This window comes from Ochotona curzoniae, unplaced genomic scaffold (genome assembly GCF_017591425.1).
Source record: "Ochotona curzoniae isolate NIBS_2020 unplaced genomic scaffold, NIBS_Ocur_1.0 scaffold_4506, whole genome shotgun sequence".
NCBI classification, from domain to species: domain Eukaryota; kingdom Metazoa; phylum Chordata; class Mammalia; order Lagomorpha; family Ochotonidae; genus Ochotona; species Ochotona curzoniae.
In genome coordinates, this window is record NW_024467119.1 from 51,699,787 (window position 1) to 51,720,772 (window position 20,986).

General features: G+C 40.7%; 1 protein-coding gene across 1 annotated transcript; it reads right to left on the bottom strand.

The window, feature by feature from the left end:
• Positions 1-2,431: 2,431 nt before the first annotated feature.
• Positions 2,432-20,590, bottom strand: LRIT3 (leucine rich repeat, Ig-like and transmembrane domains 3). The gene is made up of 4 exons (XM_040966513.1): positions 20,475-20,590; positions 15,977-16,449; positions 5,596-5,901; positions 2,432-3,582 (listed from the first exon to the last, which is right to left on the bottom strand). Exons 1-4 carry the CDS (start codon positions 20,588-20,590, stop codon positions 2,432-2,434), a joined length of 2,046 nt encoding a protein of 681 aa, XP_040822447.1.
• Positions 20,591-20,986: the final 396 nt, after the last annotated feature.

A 20,986-nucleotide genomic window follows, 5' to 3' on the forward strand; every position in this document is an offset into this window, starting at 1 on the left:
CACCGCACCAGGCCCTAATACTGCATTTTTTAAAAACTTGTTTCTTAGAATATTTCAGGACTCCTTTAGAAATCTAACTTATCTATGTTCTAACACTTTGATGTAAAGAAAATATGATCCTTAGTAAAATGTTGCCACAATTACCCCTGCTGGGTGCTTGTGGTGTCACAAAGGGACAGGGACATGGAGACACAGCACTAACAGAATTTACAGTTGTATCAAGGTGCAGGTGAAGAAGTTAAAAATTGCATCCATAAGCCTGTAGGTAAGCAGAGTGAAAAGAGAGTCACTGAAATAAGACCACTCATCCTCAGCAAACACTCAGGCTCTTAAGAGGTGCCCTACCAGCCAGCCCAAGTGGCCCAATCAGCTTCAGAAGTTCCTGTAGGAGGATATGCTGTGATATGGTACAGTAATTAATGGCATCCTTAGAACAATTTGGTGGAAACTGAACTACACTGGCAGAGAAGGCAAAGTCTAGCATTCAGCTAAGTGATCAGGAAAAACAATGAGTGGGCTCTCCTGTGGATCTGGGACAGTGTCAGCAGTAGCAAGAGAAAAGTAGTTGACATATAGCAGCCAGAGTTTGTGAGGAAATGGAGAAGTGGCCTAGGGTTTGGAAAAATGTGCTCCGTGACTCAGAAGTTTGGCGACCTTGTGGGAGCCTGAAATGACCTTGTGAGGGAGATTGTCAGTGACTTCAGTACCGAATAATCACTAAATACATCCACAGAGGCCAGAATGGATGTGAAAAGTCTGAGCACCTAGAGCAGTGAAGGGCAGTGGGTCTCCTGGCATTTGGAATCATGGTCACGTGGGAATGCACGTACATAGTGCTCATAGACTCAGAGCTGCTTTCTTGCAAAAACACTGGCCAGCTGAAATACGAGAGGAGGACCAAGAGGACTCAAAGCTAAGCAGTAATGTCTTAAGAAACAATGTGTGGGACCCGGCGTGATGGCGCAGTGGTTAAGGTCCTCGCCTTGCACACTAGACTTGTGTGCTAGACATGATATCATAAACATGAAAGCTTGATCTTAAAGTTAGTCCCCTCAATCCAAAGTTATAGCTCTTCTCCAATGGCTATCAAGTGCAAATAGGCTCCACATGTGCCCAGGAAATTCAACCCTTGGACACAGCAGTGATCTAACAGACTGATGCCTAAATAATATTGTGGAAAGAGCCTTGCCAGACAAGGACAGAGTCAGAGACGGTGGGGTGGTCTGTGAACCTGTCCTGGAAGCAGGACAGAAAGTCAAGGGTGAAGGTGTCTTCCTGCAGAGGAAAATAAGCTGGTGTTCTGCCCGGGAGGACAAGTCAGAAGGCAGAACAAAGCCGACATACCCAATGAAGAAATCCACAAGGTGCCATCCAAGTTCTGGATCTCAAAATCTTATAGTTGGGCTCTGCCAAGGCAACTACAGGCAGGATTCAAAATTCAAGAAGTCTATAGCAAGCTAATTTTAAGGTGATAGTTTTAATGATGTCATAAAAATCAAATTGAACTTTGGCATAAAAAGGTTCTTCATCCCTCTTAAGTTTCTTTCGCAAAATCCTAAACTATGCTTTAGGGATTTAAAAAAAAAAAAGACTTTTAAAAGCCAGTAATTTTAAAGTCCTTCTGTATCTCTAGAGTCAAAATATAATGTGACAAAAGACAGACCTTCTAGCCTGTGATCCTTTGGCTACACGTACACCTTTTGAAAAACCAGAAGGGGAAAGATGAGGAAGGAAGGAAACAGGCACGAGAAAATGGGGGAGGTTTGAAGAGCAAATATGAAATAATAACAAGATGACTTTAAAATAATTTTAAACAATCAATACAGTCTATCAGAAGTTGTGTTCAAACATGTTATGTTGCTGAGAATCTCTATTCCTAAGGTTAAGGAGAGAATTCACTTACAAGCTATATGAATTCTGCTATACAGTAGGTTAAGACTAATGGCCACAAGAGACACAGTCCTCCCTCTCCAATGAGGTGGAATTAACCATATTAAGCATAAAAATCCCATGCTTGCCTATCAGGCAATGGCAGAAAACATCCACAGCAAATGCTGTAAAGCACTTCAACTGTGAGTGAACATCAAGGCTTAGCTGGCTATACCATTATTTTCTCTCCCTTGCTCTACACACAGAGTTCACTTGTTTTAACTATTTTAACATTAATTTATTTTTAAAGAACTGGAATATGATCCTAAAAAAAAGTATTATTAGCTCATTAATCAATATTCCAAAAACTAATTCTGTGCACATCCCCTCACACAACAAAAAAATCAAGATTTAGTTTCAAAATCTCGTGATTTGTTTAAGAAGGGCTCCATATGTGATTTTCATGTAGAATCTGAATGTCTGCTCAAGATCCAGCCGGAGGATGAACTACACTCTCGGACCCTTAATTTGGTAGTTCACATCCTCTCTGAGTTGTACATGCTTAGCAGTAATACACAGGCTTCAAGTCCTCGCTTTTAAAAGTCAACTGAGACTCCTCCTTTGGCTTAGAATAAAGAAGTAATTTTTCTGTGTCTTCTTTGTGCCTTCGTGTCCAGAGCTCCCCTAAACTTTGAGACCTGGGGGATAGTGTCTCAAATTGGATATAAGTCTCTTTTGACAAATCATCTTCCCAGAAAGGTTCTGACTGACATTGCAGTTTGCAAACTTTGTACAACAAAAAACATATCAATGGCACGACCAGCACACAAGCAGTACTGGTCACCACGATTAGGAATGACCACTGAGAATCCCCTTCTTCAACTCTGTCTGTAGAAAAGATGATACAGTGATCTCTCTGCGGAGGCACCCCTTTGGGACTGACACATGCCATATATTGTCCACCAGGCTCCAAACCATCTATAGTTACTTGGTTCTGGCTGGAGTCTGCATCCCATAGAAGCAGATCCTTCTCCCCATACTTGGAATACAACACAGTCATTGCAGAGTTCTGCATGGTGTTGGCGGTGTCCCATCTCAAAGTCACGCTCTCTTCTGTCTCACTGACCACCCTGAGGTTTTCTATGGTGCCATTCGTCTCCATAGGCATTGCTTGGTCCAGCAGTGCCAGCTCTTCCCTCCGACTCACGTTGGCTGGAGAGAGCTTATTCCCATTCGTCTCTATCTTTCCATTTTTTTTCCTGTCTGAGTGGAGCTGGAGTGACTGTCTGCTGGCTATGCTTGCTGCAATGATAGTGTTTGGAGTGTTGGTTGAAGAAATGATGGAGGAGAAGAAAGGAGACAATGAGGAGGAAGTAGTTGGAGAAGACCAAGCAGAATTAGAAAGAGAAGCAGAAGAAGCAGGTAAAGAAGAGGAAAGGAACCGTGGAGACGATGATGATGATGTGGACATGGACGTTGGTCTCTCGGATCCAGGCTGCATCTCCTGCTCAGCAAGATTCCCATTTCTTCCTTCAGAGATGACTGATGAGCTGGTGGTGGAGACATCACCAACCACTGTCACTGTAACCACAGCTTCTGCCGTCCCAGCCAGATTTTTGGCTTTACATTTGTAGTCCCCAGCATCCTTGTGAGAAATGCCTGCCAGGCTGATGATGGACCACCGGACTCCTTCCCCTGGAGATTCCTGAATGACTAGAAGGAGACAAATACGCAGTGTGTGAGGAGAAAAGGAAAAGCCCAGGAGGCCACACCAACTGGGAAGGAAGCTGCATCTGGTCTACACTTGTGCCTCTCACCGAGGCCAAGAGGACAACAGGTGGTAATGGGCGTGCAGGCGGCTTCACATGGAGATTGGGATGGTCTGCCAAGCACTAAGGCATCTGGATGAGGAATGATGATTTTCAAAACCTAGTGATGGAGTCTAACTCAATGGTCCAGTGGCTAAATCTTCACCTTGCACACACTGGGATCCCATATGAGTGCCAGTTCATGTCCCCATTGCTCTGCTTCCCATCCAGCCCCCTGCTTGTGGCCTGGGAAAGCATTCGAGGATGGCCCAAAGCCTTGGGACCCTACACCTGCTTGGGAGACCTAGAAGAGGTACCTGGCTTTAGATTAGCTTAGTGGCCCCTTGGGAAATAAATAAGCCATTGTGGCCACTTGGGAGGTAAACAAGCAGGCAGAAGATCTTTATCTCTTTATCTCCTTCTCTCTGTAAATCTGCCTTTCCAAGAAAAATGAATAAATCTAAAAAAAAAAAAAAAACCTTAGGGATGGAACCCAGGAAGCTTGGGTGTTTGACAACTTTTGTTCCATAGGTAGTATGTGCCTTTTACTCAAGACAATTAGTGTCTTTAGTTCTCTGCTTCTGCATTTGTAAATTAAGAGGGTAAGGCAAAGTGATCTTGAAGGTCTCTTTTAATGCTAACCATGATACTATAAAATGGTTCTCATAAGATCTTCCTCTCAAGATAAGTTTTTGTTGGAATAAAATGTGTCTGTCCACATAGCCACGAAGCATAGCAGGTTATTTCTGGCTATAGAGGGCTATTCATTTGTACTCATTTTATATCTAATTTATATAAACTAGCAAAGCATGGATTTTTTTGGTATACAAAATGACATAGAACTTTTCCAAAAATCGGAGTCTTGCCTTCCTAAATGCTAAATGTTCTTCTGTTATGTCTTGTGTTCAGAAACTGTCTAAAGAATAATGTTTGGGGTGGTATCTCAGTAACATAATGCTTCTCTCCTTACACTCCTTACACTTTGTTATTTGTAGGAATATTAGGCTCAAATGTATTTTTGTCCATGAAGTTTAATTGTTTTCCATCTCAATTTTAATTTGATTTTTAAAAATTTTCAAAACATATGCCTTGGAAAACTCAGAATGTCACTACAGAAGCTGGAACCTGGGCCATGACTTGTTCATTGAAAGATTCGAACTGGCTTTATTAACTGATATTTCTTGAAATTATACTTCATGACTCATAATAAGGTTTCCATATAGTTTAGTATTAAAATAATCATTAAATGAAAAACTTGTGTAAGAGATCCTTCTTTAGAAAATAATGTTTATACAAATTTTTAAATTAGCTGTATCCAAGATCACAGGACAAGTCAATCCCTTTCCAGCAACCATCCATCCACTGGGTCACTTTGTTTTCTACCTAAAAGAGAAAAAAAACTTGGGTGTCTAACTTTATCTTGGTACAGGTTAAGTATCCCTTTTCCAAAATGTTTGGGAAAAGAAGTGTTTCAGAGTTTGAATAGCGTTGAGATTTTGGTGTGTTTGCACATACATAATGAGATATTTGGAGGTTGATAGAACCTGAATCTAGGCATGAAACTCAAGTATGTTTTGTGAGAGTTGAAGGGAACTTTATGCAATATTTTAGCACCCCTGCATTTTGGCCATAACCCATCACATGAGGTCAAATGTGTAATTATGGCATTTAATTGGTGCTCAAAATGTTTGGGCATTTGGATTATTTCAGATTTCAGATTTTCCATTTAGGGATACTTAATCTGTAGTGAGATAAATGGAGGGAGATAATGAAATGTGTTCTTCAAATTCCTTGCACTCAGTCCTCTTGGTATACTTTATTAGACTTAAGCAACCAATTTCAAATCACACCAAGACACGGAATTGAGTTCAGACACTGGGAAGCTCCTTGTTTCAAAGAGCTGAGTGAAGAAATATACCTGTGTGATTCACTGGTGAGCTGTCAGACCTGGTCCACGTGAGGAGGGGTGTGGGATAACCAGTGGCATCACATTGCAGCAGAACATTACTGCCCAAGGCAGATGTGATCTTGGTGGCCGAGGTCATCACTAAAGGTTTCTGACACCGCTCCAACTCAGCCCGCTGAAACAAGACTCCTGTGAGGCGCTCGGGCTCACTGCAAACCATCAGTGGGTCAAGAAGTATGATAGCGGGGTCGGTGATCTTTGACAGCTCGATAATTTTGGAAATGTGACAGTCACAGAACCAGGGGTTATCCTGCAAACCTAAAAGAGAAGGCAGAAAAAGACTGATGAAAGTTTTCTGGTGAATTCAGTTTAAGTCAAGTTCTCTTGGAAAAGGAGGTGTCTACTCTATCTCCCTGAAAACAGAAGTTCTTTGGGAAATGAATTAAAGTCATCACTGTGTTACCTTTGCCCTACAAACATGCACCTGAATTAATATGTCCTGTCTAAACCCAGGCGAAGCTCTTGGCTCCTAGCTTGAGCCAGGCTTAACCCTGGCTGCTGTGGTCATTTGCAGAGGGAACCATAGGATGGAAGATCTCATTGTGTATGTTTCTCCCTCTCTGTAACTCTGCCTTTCAAAATAACTAAAATCTTTTCTAAAAGTATGTTCTTCTCTTAGTTCAGATCATTAAGTCAGAGCTAATATTTGTTGTACATTTACTTTGTGTTAGGTTCTGTTCTGAGCACTTACCTGTGTTATATCATTTAATCTCAACAACTCTGTGAAAAAGTGTCACTGTGCACATTTTGTAGATGAAGCTGAGAACCAGCGAAGCCAAACTACTTCCCCAGAGTCGCACGGCTAGTCAGTGTCAAAGGTAAGATTTGAACCCAAGTATTACAGAATCCCATAAATAAATATATTGCCAGGGATAGAAGTCTTACGCAGTGCAAAGCAGCATCCAACTCAACCTGGACTGTGCCAGGGTTTGGTTTGGGGTGACTTAAAGATTAATTGGCTAATATAAGTTTTGCATAGTAAAAATAGAGTGTACCACACATGCTATGGCAGGAGATGAGACCGAAGAGACTGACCAAGACAGAAACACCACTCCTCACGAATGCCACATGTGGTGGCCATGGAGGAGCTCTGCTTAAATCTCACTTCAACAGAGGATCAGGTACAAGGAATGCACTTGGCAGACAACCTCATCTTGTAGATGCCTTTATGGTCTCCCTCCACTTTCTGAATTGCTAGCAGCATTCTTTTATCCTTTAAAGAGGCTGTCAGCCAGAGCTCAAAGGAAAATTGGAAAATTGTTACCAGAAACTAGAAGAAAGAGTATCTTTGTTGTGGAGTGGCAGAGAGATGAACAGCACTGTATATGACCTGTGGCACACACGGAATGTGGAAAGCATACTCAACAAGGTGGATGATCTACCTAGGACATTCTGAGTTTTGAAACTTGTATCTGGCATCTGCTTGGTGGTTAATGGTGAGAGACAGAGAAAGGCTAAATAACTGCACCACACACACAGGAGGCAAAACTTTCTGAGTTTTATTACAAAGTTTTCTCATTCCTAGCCTCCTCCAAATTCCCAAATTAAAAGGGGATTTCAGAGTGAAAATCAAATCCAGCATGGGGCAGAAGTGTCCCAAAATGTCAGAAGGAGCTCAGATGGAATTGAGCACTTCATGTCAGAAAACCAGTCTTTTCAAGGGCCTGGCAGACAACATCCCACAACCCAAAGACCAATATAGAAAAGGGTTTATCTCATAAATGCATGGGGATGAATTTTACTAATGAAGTAGATTGCAAAGTGAGAAGAAAAGACAGCATAACAATTTTAAGGACCACAATGTCACTGACTAGTTATGTAATTTTGGAAAGTGGTTCATTCTATGTTTATGTCTATGCCCATTTAATATTTTATTTTAGAAAATTGCTTTTGTTCCCTGAGTGGCTAACCATGAAAATTTCCTTCCTATGTTTCCATGAACCTATGACTTGTTCTCTAATTAATATTAGTTTGAATTCTATTCAATTAAGTGTTGCTCTTTCATCCAATTTTGTGCCAAAAATATACTGCCTTGTCTATTTTTATATTGAAGTGACTAAGTGTTACCCTTGAACCTAACATTGTGACAAGAAGTCTGATTCTACAAAGCTGCAGCACCATGACTAAGTATTTCTCTTAGCCTCATGTACAGGATATAATAATGGCAGTAATTCTTTCACAGAACTGCATGAAATATTAATTAGCGAATTCACATAAGCTACCTAGGACAATGGTTTATTCCTGGTTTTTTGAAAAAAATCACTATAAATGTTAGGCATCCTTGCTAAACGTAGTTCTTAAAGCTTCTGCTTAAATAGTCAAAGTTTTAATGTATAGAGGGCAAGTGGAGTGTCATAGCAGGCTAAGCTCTGCCTTTGGCACCAGCATCCCAAATGGGCACTGGTTCATGTCCCAGATGCTCCACTTCCCATCTAGCTCCCTGCTTATGGCCTGAGAAAGTAGGAGAATGGTTTAAGTCTTTGGGACCCTGTACCTACATGAGAGACCAGGAAGAAGCTCCTGACTCCTGTCTTTGCATCAACTCGGCTCTGGTTGTTTCAACACTTTGCGAAGCGAACCAGCAGATAGGTTCTCTCTCTCTTTGCTTCTCTCTCTTCTCTGTAAATCTTTCAAATGACAAATGTTTTATTAAAAAGTTTCAATATATAGTAATAACAGCATAATTTCAAAATTGTTGATTGTTTATTACATGGCAAATATTACCACAAAACAATAAAGGGGCCCAGCATGATGGCTGAGTGGCTAAATCTTTGCCTTGCCTGTGCCAGGATCCAGTTCATGCCCCAGCTGCTCTACTTCCCTTCTAGCTCCCTGCTTGTGGCCTAGGAAAGCAGTAGAAGATAGCTCAAAAGGCGAGGATAGTACAAAACTTTGAAACCGTGCACCCACATGGGAAGTCAGAGGAGGCTCTTGGCTTTAGACCAGTTTAACTCCAGCTGTTGCAGCCATTTGGGGAGTGGACCAGTGGACAGAGGATCTTTCTGTCTCTCCTCCTCCTCTCTATAGATCTACCTTTCCAATAAAAATTAATGAATCATAAAAAATTTTCTAAAGATATACCTTCATGTTATGGTGACCAAAACAGCCCAGTTGGTCCAATACATTTTTTCTTTTAGCACTAAGAAGGTAACCTGGAAAGTTTAGTCTTGGGAGAAAACGTATGCAGAAACTAGTCTAGACAAACTAACCTGAAAAATCACAAAGCTATGTAAAGAATCCAAGAAAAACCAACCTAGATAGAGGAACTGGCCTGGAAGGACGGTGGAGAGCACTAGCCTTGATGACCTAACCTCATGGGTCAGCAGGGAGGAATCATCCTACCACAGCAACTCACTTGTGCTTTTGGCAAAAGACCCAAGACTCCTGCTTAGAGCTGAAGGATGGTGCTAGCGCTCACAGCAGTGGGAGGACACAGCAGTGGGAGGACACAGCAGTGGGAGAACACTGCAGTGAGAGGTCACTCCACTGGGCAGCAAGCATGCCAGTCCTTACTCTGGAAGAAGCCATGTCTCTACCTTCTACACCTGCTCTGCATAAACATTCTTGAAGAAATCATGTGAAATAAAAGGGTCAACACCTGCCTGCTCACAAGACATGCCAAAATTTAAGTTCCTCAAAAAAATAAGATGTTTATTTCAGTTGTGAAATCTTTAAGATCAAAGGCACAATTTTTGAGCTTGAATGAAAACAGTGATCCAAGAACCAAATAATCTCATCAAACTATTTCTCCCCCTGGGGGCAAAGGTACAAGAACTCTCTAAAGTTAAACTATTACTTGCACTTCATTCCTTCAAGGTAGCATGCCAACTACTAGCACAGCATGAATTAATTTATGTTATATTAACTATTCTTGCCTGGGACAAGTGAACTTTGCTTTTATCCCTTTTTTAAAAAGTAATGTTTTTCATGTATCAGAGTAATTGGGTTATTTTTCACAAAAAATCAGTAATAAATTCATATGCAAAAAAATTCATATGCAAAAGTTGCGCTTCAGATTATAAACTTTTGGAAGCAAAGAACATGCGTTAGGTTCATGGAATCCTCAGTGTTTAGCAGGAGAAAAAAGTAGTTTCAACAAATGGTGTTAAAACAATAGAGCATCTATTCAGAAAAACTTAAACCTCATCCTTAACTCACACTATATTCAAAATCTATTTTGACATGGATCACAGACATAAACAAAAAAGTTTAGAATATAAAGTTAAAAACTAAATGCAGGCTAGAATCACAAGGAGAATAGAAAAGCTCTGTGTCCCAGAGACAGGCAAGTACTTCTTAGGTGGCACATAGAAAGCAGCAACTCTAAAGAAAATTTAAAAATTAGATGCCATTAATATTTTAAATTTTCATATCAAAGGCAACATGAAAAAAATGAATATACAGGCCAGCCCTGGAGAAAATATTCATGATGTATATAACTAGCAAAACAGTTTTATCAATTAATAACAAATGTATGTAACTCTGAGCTATTAGGCAAAATACAATGAACAGATGCTTTTTAATGAAGACATATGAAGGACCAATTACCATTATTCCTCAGGAAAATAGAAATTAAAGTCACATTATGTTCATTCAGACAGTTGAATGTGATTCTGCAGGGAGGAACTATCTCTGATCCTCTCATTTCCACAACAGCAGAAGTTAAAATAATTGATACCACGAAATGTTAGTGAGGATATGGAATAACCAGACTATCACATACTGCCCACTGTCATTTTCAACGTTTTATAATTTCTTTGGAAAATCAGTGATTTCTTTAAAAGTTACACATGCAGTCATCCTACCACTCAGCCATTTGAAACCTACAAAGTTAACCCAAGAAACAAAAACATATATCACACACAAAAAAACGTTTTCCAATGTGTTAGTATCACATTGAGTCATAATAGTTCTAAACTGGAAACAACCCTTTTGCCCAACATCAGAAGAAATCACAAACACTGGTTCATTTACACAGTTGCGTTTGATGTTGTAATAGAAATTTACCAGGAGGGCAGTATTGTGGCATAGCAAATTAAGCCACCACCTGCAATGCCAGTATCCCATCTGGGTGTCACTTGAACAAGTCCTGGCATTTCCCACCCAGGTCCCTGCTAACGCAGCTGGGTGAAGCAACAGAAGAAGGCCCAAGTACTTCGGCCCCTGCCACCTATGTGGAAGACCAGGATGAAGCTCCAGGCTCCTGCCTTCAACAGGACTCCATCCCCACTGTTGCAGACATTCTCGGAATGAACCGGTGATGGAATATCACTCTTTGAATTTCTCCAAGTCTCTCTGTAACTCTACCTTTTAAATAAATAAACAATGTCTTTTCTTTAAAAATAATAAGGAACTACCAAAAGGTACAACAACTTAGATGATTCCCAAAAACCTGGTTCTGAGTAAAATAAGCTTGGGACAGAAGTATATGTTGTGTGATCCCATTGATGACATCCTGGAAAAAGTGAAATTACTTTACAGTGATGGAGACCAAAATGCTGGTTGTATGGGGCAAGCAGGATTAGCTAGGAAGGAGCAAGGAGAGCTTTCTAAGTGTTGAGACTATGCTGTATCCTGATGAGGGAGAGGGCTTCCTGGGGCACACATATTTCAGCCTTGAATGCATTCTACCTTCAAGAACCTTCATTCCATTGTAGACAAAGCACACTGTAATCCTTCGATGTAAGCAGAAGTTTGAAAAAATGAAAGAGTGATGTATCTGAAGGTTAGTGCACTTGAAACTTGATGCTACCTGCTTCCCTGCAATAAGAAGGTGATGACCATCACATCACACAAGGGGGCGGGGATATTGAGGACACACATGTGAGATCTCCAGAAGAGCCTCTGGCAAGGTGACACTTTCACCATGTGGAATGTTCTCCTCCAGACCCTATCAACAGAGGTCACTCGGGTCTGATGAACTAAACGTCATTTTGAAAAATTCTGTGCAAGTACTCAGGCTGCAACTGCCTCTCCATCAAACTTCTTTAGAAGAATCTATGTTTGCTGCTCATGACTAAGCAGATCTGGGTACCAGTAAGTAAAATGCCCAGAAAGCCTCTTACGCCTACAGACCAAGGCTGCGTAAATATTTACTTAAACTTGAGAAAGAGGTCACGAAAATTTACCTGTTGCAAATCAAAAATCTAGTCTCATTGTTCTTAAACCCTTTCTAGTTGGTGTTTTTATGGACATGTAAAAGGACAGTTTCACAAAGTTGATATTTTTACTTATATAGAAGAGAGCACTGAAAATCCTTGCCCTGACTATTCTGTTATCAGATAAATGCATGACTTAATGGTAACGTACATATGAGTAAAGTGACACTGGCGTTACTACATACCTTGTGTTATAAAGAAATGGGGAAGCTCTTGGGCCCCAGTGGACCATTAAGTCAAATCCCAGCTCCATTCTTTTATACTGAGTGAATCTGGACAAGTGTCCTACCTTGTGCTTCCTCCCTTCTTTTATAAAACAGGGATGAAATGGCAGAGACTGCAAGGTTAATGTGAGACTAGAAGTACTACAATAAGCCTTAGCCATGAGTCATCCCAATGATGGACACAGGGAATAAAAGTAAATGGACCCAGCTGTGTATCCCACTGCAGGGGTACACAGTTGCAAGGTACCTGGAAAGACATAATTCCTACAGTTAAACATTGAGTTCTGCAGAAATCTAGAACTGTTTCTCATCACGGTATCTTAATAATGCATCTGGAAGACTCAAATACTGTTTGGATTAAAAACGAAAAAGGTATCTAGAGAACTCTTGTAATATATGCCACCCCATTCACTGTGGTGGTAGATGATTATTATCTAAAAATGTAACCTTAGCCAGATATCATGGTTCAGCAGATTAAACCATCACTTGAGACACCCACATTCCCTATTGCAGGGACTGAGCTCCAGCTCTGCTTTGGATCCTGCCTCCTGCCAACGAGCCTGGGACACAGCAGGTAATGACACAAACACTTAGGATCCTGCTGCTCATGTAGACAACCCAGATGAATCCCCTGGCTCCTGGCTTTGACCTACCCCAACCTGACAATCACAGATATTTGCAGAGTGAGCCAGCAAATGGAAGACCTCACTCTGAATATCTTTCTGTCTCTCGTCTGCTTTCCTTTTAAACAAATAGATTTCTTAGGCATTCATTCAGAGATTTTGTACTTCATAGTCCTGACCACTATCACATAAAACATCTCACTTTATTCTCTTAACAGTCCTACAAGCAAATGGAGCAAGTTTGCATCTCCTTTCATAGATGCAAACTGAGTTTTTGTTTTTTGGTTTTTTTCATTTGTTTGGTGTATGATCCTTACACCTTGGTTAGGCCTGATCCCAGAGGATGGCACTTCTTTATAGTACAACAAGCATGGCTTTGCTAAAGTCAGCTGCCACCCACAGCTCAGTATGTTCCACACTCTATGCTATTCATGTTCACTGTCATTATTACAACACACTCAAGGTGGTGACTGGAATGTCTGGCTTCAGGTAGGAACTGAAACTAACCCCACAGAAAAGCAGAGCTCGGGGGCTGCCAGTGTCCAGCCTTGAATGGCATGGGCCATGGAGCAGCCTGTGAGACACAGCAAATCCATCATTTACTTGAAGACTCCAACAGTGACAATGGTTTTGTCTCTACAACTGTACCCTTAAACAAGGTACCAAGAACATCACTGAAGGAGTTCAAACAAGACAAGAAAAAACACAGCTCCAAGTTCTCCAGGAGGAAAACGTCCCAGTCTGAAGGAAATCCCTCAGAGAAGGGTGGCTTTAGATGGCAAGCTCTGCCAGAGAGAAATGTAGAAACTGCACCTGCTTTATCAGTGAAGGAGCTTTCTGCAGTCACCACTGATGCACAAAGAAAGCGTGGAAGCTGTGACCACAGTGAAACAGAAGTTTCCTCAGAGCTACAGCTGCAGTGTGACCAGGGATTATCTGAGTGAAGTCCGTGAGGAAGATGGTGTCTGTGGGGATCGAGGTGGCATTCAGACCCGAACTGCAGCAGAGGAAAACTCTGCCAGAAGGAAGTGATGACAATGGAGCTAAAGATGCTGAGCCAGACTTTGCAACCCATGCAGACTCTGTAGATGATTCTAAGAGTAAAGACAATGATGAAACGTTCGCCATGAGAAAGAGTAAAGAAATCATAAGAAAGAAGTGAGAGTAAAATCCCCAGTACCAAAAAAGAAGAAACCAAAATGCAATGTGATGCTTTCATTCATTAGATTCTGCTCCATCTGCTATCAGATCAAAACCACAGCTCTCACTAAGACACACTGATCTTCATTCAGAGGCCACTGGGATATCATTACAAACATACATCCACTCAGCTGAAAGCAAGAGGCCCCAGCGGATCCCATCAGAGGCAAGTGGGTGTGGCAGCTACAGTAGCAGCAACCCCCTGACGGGAGTGAATGCCCCATCTCCAAATTAGGGTACAAATGGCTAGTCCAGATTAACACGAGTTAAACCTCTGTGTCTGAGCACCACTAGCAGCTGTGGGTAGTGGCAATGATACGTTTGATTACGAGAATCACAATTTTGCAAATACGTGTGTGTTCAGGTTGTGTTTATACTTGTATTTGAAGAGGGCAATGTAATACAGCATGCTTGCTGTAAAAATGGCCCCTGCCCACTTCCTTTGGTGATTCTGTTCATTCTAAAGCAGTTCAAGACTTCAGGAACAGATTGTTTGTCAGAATTATTTTCTCCTGCTGTTTCCCTCTGAAGAGTGCGTTCTACCTTCCAGAGCTATCATAGTGCATTGTCATTATGTGATTGTCAGTGTGACAAGGAGCAAGTCCCTGTCCCAGGCCATTCTGAAAATGTGCTGCTCTTTTCTAGCTTTGTCAAGTTGATGACACCTTCACTTGAACTGTTGAGAGTTTAACTGGCTGTGGAAAGCAATGATTTTCAGAGGACAATTCTGAAATTCTACAAGCTACTTAAACAGCACTGTCAGTTTTATTGCAAGTATGCTCCATATTCTACCTAAGTCATTTTATAATAGAATTCAGAATTATTTTACATATCAAAGCAGTTAGTGGGACTTCTCCCACTTGGAAATAAATAGTTACTGTTTATTAAATGGCATTTAATGATGTTTATGATGTCTCCACTGTCAAAGCTTTATCAAAAGTGAAAATGTTTAACAAAAACAAAGCAAAAATGTAATTGCCATAATCATCACAGAGCATCTCAAAACCGTTTTTATAAAACTCAAAAGACACGGTCCAGTGTGATGGCTCAACGGTTGAATCCTCACCTTGAAAGCACTGGGATCTTGTGTGGACACGGTTCATGTGCTGGCTGCTCTACTTCCCATATAACTCCCTGCTTGTGGCCTGGGAAAGCAGTGGTGATGGCCCAAGGCCTTGAGATCCTGCACCTGAATGGGGGACCTGGAAGAAGTTCCTGACTCTTGGCTTCAGATCAGTTTGGTTTCAACCATTGCAGCCACTTGGGGAAGGAACCAGCAGATAGGAGATCTTTCTCTCTGTCTCTCCTTCTCTCTGTAAATCTGATCTGCCTTTACAATAAAAATAAATAAATCTTTTTTAAAAATGAAAAAAAAGAAAGACACTCCCCCCAGAGATGACAGTTAACCAGTTAATATATTTTGTCAGCCTTTCTTTGTACATTTTTAAGTAACTATGACCATGCTTTATACAAAATGAAACACCTGCTTTGATTTTTAAAAGCTTTGCTTATTTGTATTTGAAAGACAGAGATATATAAAGAGAAAAAGGGACACAGAATGAGATCTTCTATACATTGGTTCACTCTCCAATTGGCTGCAATGGTAGAGGTAGGGCAGGCTGAAGCCACAAGCCAGAAGCTTCTTTTGGGTCTTCCACATGGATACAGAGACCCAAACACATGAGTCATTTTCCAATGCTTTCCCACTCACATTAGCAGGTAGATAGAGAGGAAGTGGAGCAGCTAGGATTCAAAATGGCATCTATATGCCGTGACACAAACCCCATACCTGCTTTTTAAATTTAATGTTCTAACAAATGTGCTTTTCTGTTACTACTTTTAAAAAAATGTAAGCTCTAAAACATAAAATAATATATTTGAATAATTCTTCCTGGACACTGAAATATGTTAGCCCTTTCCATTTACTTCCTAAGCTTTCACTGAGCTTTAACTCCAAGTGAGAATAAATCTTAAGAAAACCTCTCTTTTACTCCTTTCCCTCTCTCAAATAAGACAAAAATAATTTTTCTAAAGTGCAAATACAGAGTAAGACACCAAATTCAATACACCTTAAAAAACTGGAAAGCTAAAGTAAAAATACAGAAATCTCAGAAGATCATGCATTTACCAAGTATAATTCTTTTGGATGGAAGCTCTGGGCTTCTAGAAGGTATTGATACCAAGTGGGACCAGCTCTCCAGGAAATCTGGCGGCAAAGTGGTTAGCCTGTTGCTTGATAAATCCAAGTAGCTGAGGTTCTTTAGACACCTGACTGCCTCATTTGGCACACTGGTTATTCTGTTGTTGTGCAAATCCAGAATCCTCAGGTGGGGCATGTCCAGCAGAGAAGTCCAGGGGAAAGTGGCCAAATAATTGCCATCTAAGCGCAACTCATGCAGTTGTTTGAGGTTATAAAAGCTGCTGGAGTCTACGCTGGCCACAGAGTTGTAAGTCACCCAGAGGAACTGGAGCTCTTCCAGGTAGTAGAAGGCCTCGGCGGGGATGCTGCGGATGACAGTCTTCTCTATCTGCAGCTTCACTGTGTCCACGGGGAAGTTGGTAGGGACTTCATTCATGTCCAGGTCATTACATAGCACCAATCTGAAGTCACAGCAGAGTGATGCAAAGAGATGCGTTAAAAAACAAGAAAAAAAACCTCATTTAAAATGTATTAATTTTTGTCCCCTAGTGTTCAGACTTAGCTGCTCTGTTTATTAACAATGTATTTTCTCCAACATGACAGACTCTACAATTGAGCTCAGCCATAAGGAACTTCCCACTTCGTGGCAGTGCCCGGCGGATGTCTCTACAACACCTGAATGCAGCTCCGCCTCCCTTTGCATGGACACTGGACAACCCCATTGAGATTTCTGTAATCTATTTAGGCATTGTCTGCCTCTGCGGAGTTACTGTTAAATATCAGTAGGAGCTTAGAAGCTGATGTTGCTGTTACCGTTTTTAGCCAAAAAGCTGTTATTGCTGTTATGGCTGCATCCTATGGCAATATGCTAATCAAGGGTGCTAACTCCCCTTTTGATCCTATGCTAATCAAGGGTGTTCTGTCTTCAGGTGTAGTGGAATCTATTCTTTCCCTCTTTCTTTGATCTTTTAGGTCCCTCCTGTGAAGCCCTTCCTTACTTGACTGTCTCAAGACCAAACTGTAGAGTAATTGTGGTTGGAATGTGTTACTAATTGATATGCACCATCTATTGAACTTTTTCCTAGCCAGGCACCAGGTGCCAGGTGTCAGGTGGATAACACCCTAGCCTTAGGTGAAACAAATGGCAGAATCATCTTTAGAAACACCCACTTGACCATGACGTAAAAAGTCTGAGCCAGAGTTTGACTGGTTTTGTATAAATACAGCGGACAGCTTTTGTGCATGGTCCAGGATGATCAAGAGTTCTTAGTGGTCCGTCTCTTTCTTTCTTTGAGCCTCATCCATGCACCCTTCGTGAGTTCCAAACTCAGCTGGAGCTGGACTCCTGCAATTTAACTTCATGGCATTGTAAATTTCTATTTTTCTTTCTATTGTTGATTTTGTATTGTGGCTTTTCATTTAAGGGGATATAAAGTAACTGTGAAATGGAGACTAACATATCCACATGTGAGGATACAATGTAGTATGCATTTCTGCTTCCAGACAAAGATGGACTTACAATGAAACTATAGATACTATATCTTGTCAATAGGATTCTGGACTCTCTGCCATTGTCCATGCCCACAATGATGGATATATGACTATGTATGAAGAACTATACTTTAGTAATGATATAGGGGAACTCAGTGTGTGGGGGGCAGAATTTGGGGAGGGGATAAGGGAATTCCCAAGAGCCTATGGAATTGTATTATAAAATGATAATAAATAATAATTTTAAAAGAAAAAAATAATGAAGCATATAGCAGAATATGAAAAATTGGCAAATATTGATGTAAGGTATATACTTTTATACTACTCGTTAAAAAAAAAAAAACCTACCTAACCTGAACTTCAAAGTGTATTTGTTAAGAAACTGCCCCATTTTGAAAGAAGCCCCTGTTAAAATCATAATTTGAATCTCTTTACTGGGACAATTTTATTTTAAAAAGAACATGTTCATACCAGATGTTTAGAATTGAGCTCTGTTTCAGCAACATAACTTGTGCATGATTTTCTGCCTCGGGGTAAATGGGAAAAGTAAGTTTATTACCTTTAGCACTCACTAACTTAAGTGACCTTCAGCAAGTCACACTGTGATCCAGCGTTTTGGTATGTGGAAAACAGGCAAAGAAAAACAAACCTGTCCCACACACGGGTTTAGCAAATGAGGAATCTAACACAGGCATTTGGTAAAGTAGTTAAGACCCCACTTGGCACATCCTGTATCAGAGTCCCTGGATGGAATCCCAGCTCTGTTTTTGCATCAGCTACCTGCTAATGCACACCCCCAGGAAGCCACAGGGGCGACTTGGCTATCTAGGTCTCTGTCATGTGTGCACAAGCCATGAGTTTCCATATCTGATTTTGGCCTGGCCAACTCCCAGGCATTTGAGAATGAACCAATAGATGGAAGATCTCTCTGTCTCTCTCAATTCCTTTTAAACAAATTAAATAGATTTTTCTTTTAAGCTAAAAATGGAGTATTGAAAACAAAGTTTTGTGAAAGATCTGAGAATTTGGGCTGAAACATTATTTTCTTCTATAATAATAATATCTGAATTGTTGAACACAAATAATAAGTTTTTGCAAAAATATGTGTAAATCATAATATATAACACATTTAATAAATAGTAAGGTGACCAATCAGTAAAACATATTACAGTGAATCAGCAATTTTTAAAAGATTCATTTATTTTTATTTGAAGGAGTAACAGAAAGAACAAGAAAGAAATCTTCTATCCTGTGGTTCACTCCAGCAACAACCAGGCCTGAATCAGGGCAAGAAGTCCACCCACATCCCCCACAGGAATGGCAGGTGCCCCCGGCAACTTGAGTCATTTCCACTGCTTTTCCTAGGCTTTTTACCAGGGAGATCAGTTGAGAGTGCAGCAGCCACAACAGGAACCAACACCCAAATGGGATGATTTTGCCTGCTAGGCCATAACATCAGCCCAGGATGTCAACCCAGAATGCAGAAAGATACAAGCAGCTCAGCTGTCTCATTCTTGTAGTAGCATCTCCTTGCTGTCATTTCAGAAGTCCCCATGGAATCACTGGAATTTTTTAATGTTACCTGTTGTCCTCCACCTTGACTTTGGATCACAAATTCTAGAGCTTACTTTGTACTACAATAGCAGCTGCAAGTCATCAGACAAGCTTTCCATTGTGCTGTAGCAGAAGAAAGTCCAAATTGGACATTAGAGGATCTGGCATATGGATCACCCAGTCACCACATAAAACAGTTGCATGACCTAGGCCAAAGCATTCAGTCTCTAGTTTCTTCACTTGTGAAATAGCAGGGGCTGAGCTAGGTTATTTCTGGAGTTCCTTCCAGGCTTTACAACCCATCAGTCATGGGATCAACCATGAAGAAATCATTTCTCCAGCCTTGACTTTCCCAGGTACATTAGAAAGGTGCTGGTTGGGAAGTAGATCAACCGGGACTTGAACCTGCACCCACATGGGATCTGTTATCACATATGGCAGTTCAAACCACTCTATCACAGCACTAACAACCATGTCCGATCCTAACTGCTGCACATCCCTGGTCAGCAGATCTTTCATTTGATAGTTCTCTTCAGTGTCTTTAACCAAGCAAAGAATATTTCAAAAATATTCTATTCTACTATGAAGTAGTTCAGTAAATTTTAGAAATAACAAAATAAGCTACTCAGAAATATATTTCAGTTACTATAATTTTTGTTCAGAATTGTAAAGCATGAGTTGAACAATTATTCCAGTAAGTCACTTTAAGGTACTCACTGTTGATTGCAACCAAATTACAAACAGTCCTGTTTGGGGATTTAACACCCTCTCCAAAAACTAGCAAGAACCATGCCCTGTTTTACACTTACACCTATTATGGACCCCAATACATTGTAAGAAAGTGACTATTCTTACCTCACAGACAAGTGTCAAAGCAAAATGGGGATTAAATAATATCTGTGATGCCCTAGAAAATCAGCAACAGACATTATCCAAACTTCTTTAGTTTGTACATGCTATCAGTTTAAAGCAAAAATTTCCAGTTAGGAATCTCTCTACATTCACTCATGTGATCTTCATCTCTCCAATTCCATTGACGTGAAATGGGAAACCTCAAATGAAATAGAAAACCCAGAAGGCAAATGATGGAGAGAACATCCTTCAGACTCCACTTGACGGTAAACGGGATGAGCTGGCCATGCACATTTAAATGAGTGAAAAAAAGGACACATTTTGTAATATGAGCCTAATGACTATTTTTGTAACACAGGACATGTTAGGCAGTCTCAAAGAATTGGGAGCTTTTAAAAGTTAAGCTACTCAAAATGAAAATAATAAAGCCATGAGCAAGCAGTATTAACCCAATTAAATGGAAGCTTTGTAGAAATTATATCTCATCACCGATTTTTAGCCATCAATGAGCTGTCAAAATAAGGCTGTAATGTTTGTGTTCTTTAGGTCAGAATAACTGAAACTCTAAGCATTAGAGCCAGCTGCATACCTTGCTCCTGAGCCGTCGTTTCTGCCATGATACTCGCAGGTGCACTGGGAGGGACACGAACAACTCACACCTTGCAGACAACTAAGCACAACACACAGGCATGCAAAGAGACGCATTGCTGCTTCTGGAAGTTACTGAAACAAAAGGTAACAGCTAAGTTTTAGGCATTCAGAAGTTGGCATGCTGGCATTGTAAACAGCCAATTAGTAACAGCAGATTACACAGGATTAACTGAGATCTGTAGTTACTTAACCTTCAAGTGTATCTTGCAGAGGATCAAACCACTCAGACTAAGAATATGGTTTCCACAAAGTTACACATTCCAAAAAAAATGCAAATCAAGCACATGTTCAGACAGTTTCAGTAGCTGCCCACATCTGGATATGCAAAAATATGCCTACAAAAGTGTTTCAAAGGACGTAATTACCACTGCATCTTAAATCCGTATTACTGTTGAAAATGTTTCTGCCTTCGTAGATTCCTTACACATTGTATCGCTGCAAATTTTGCAT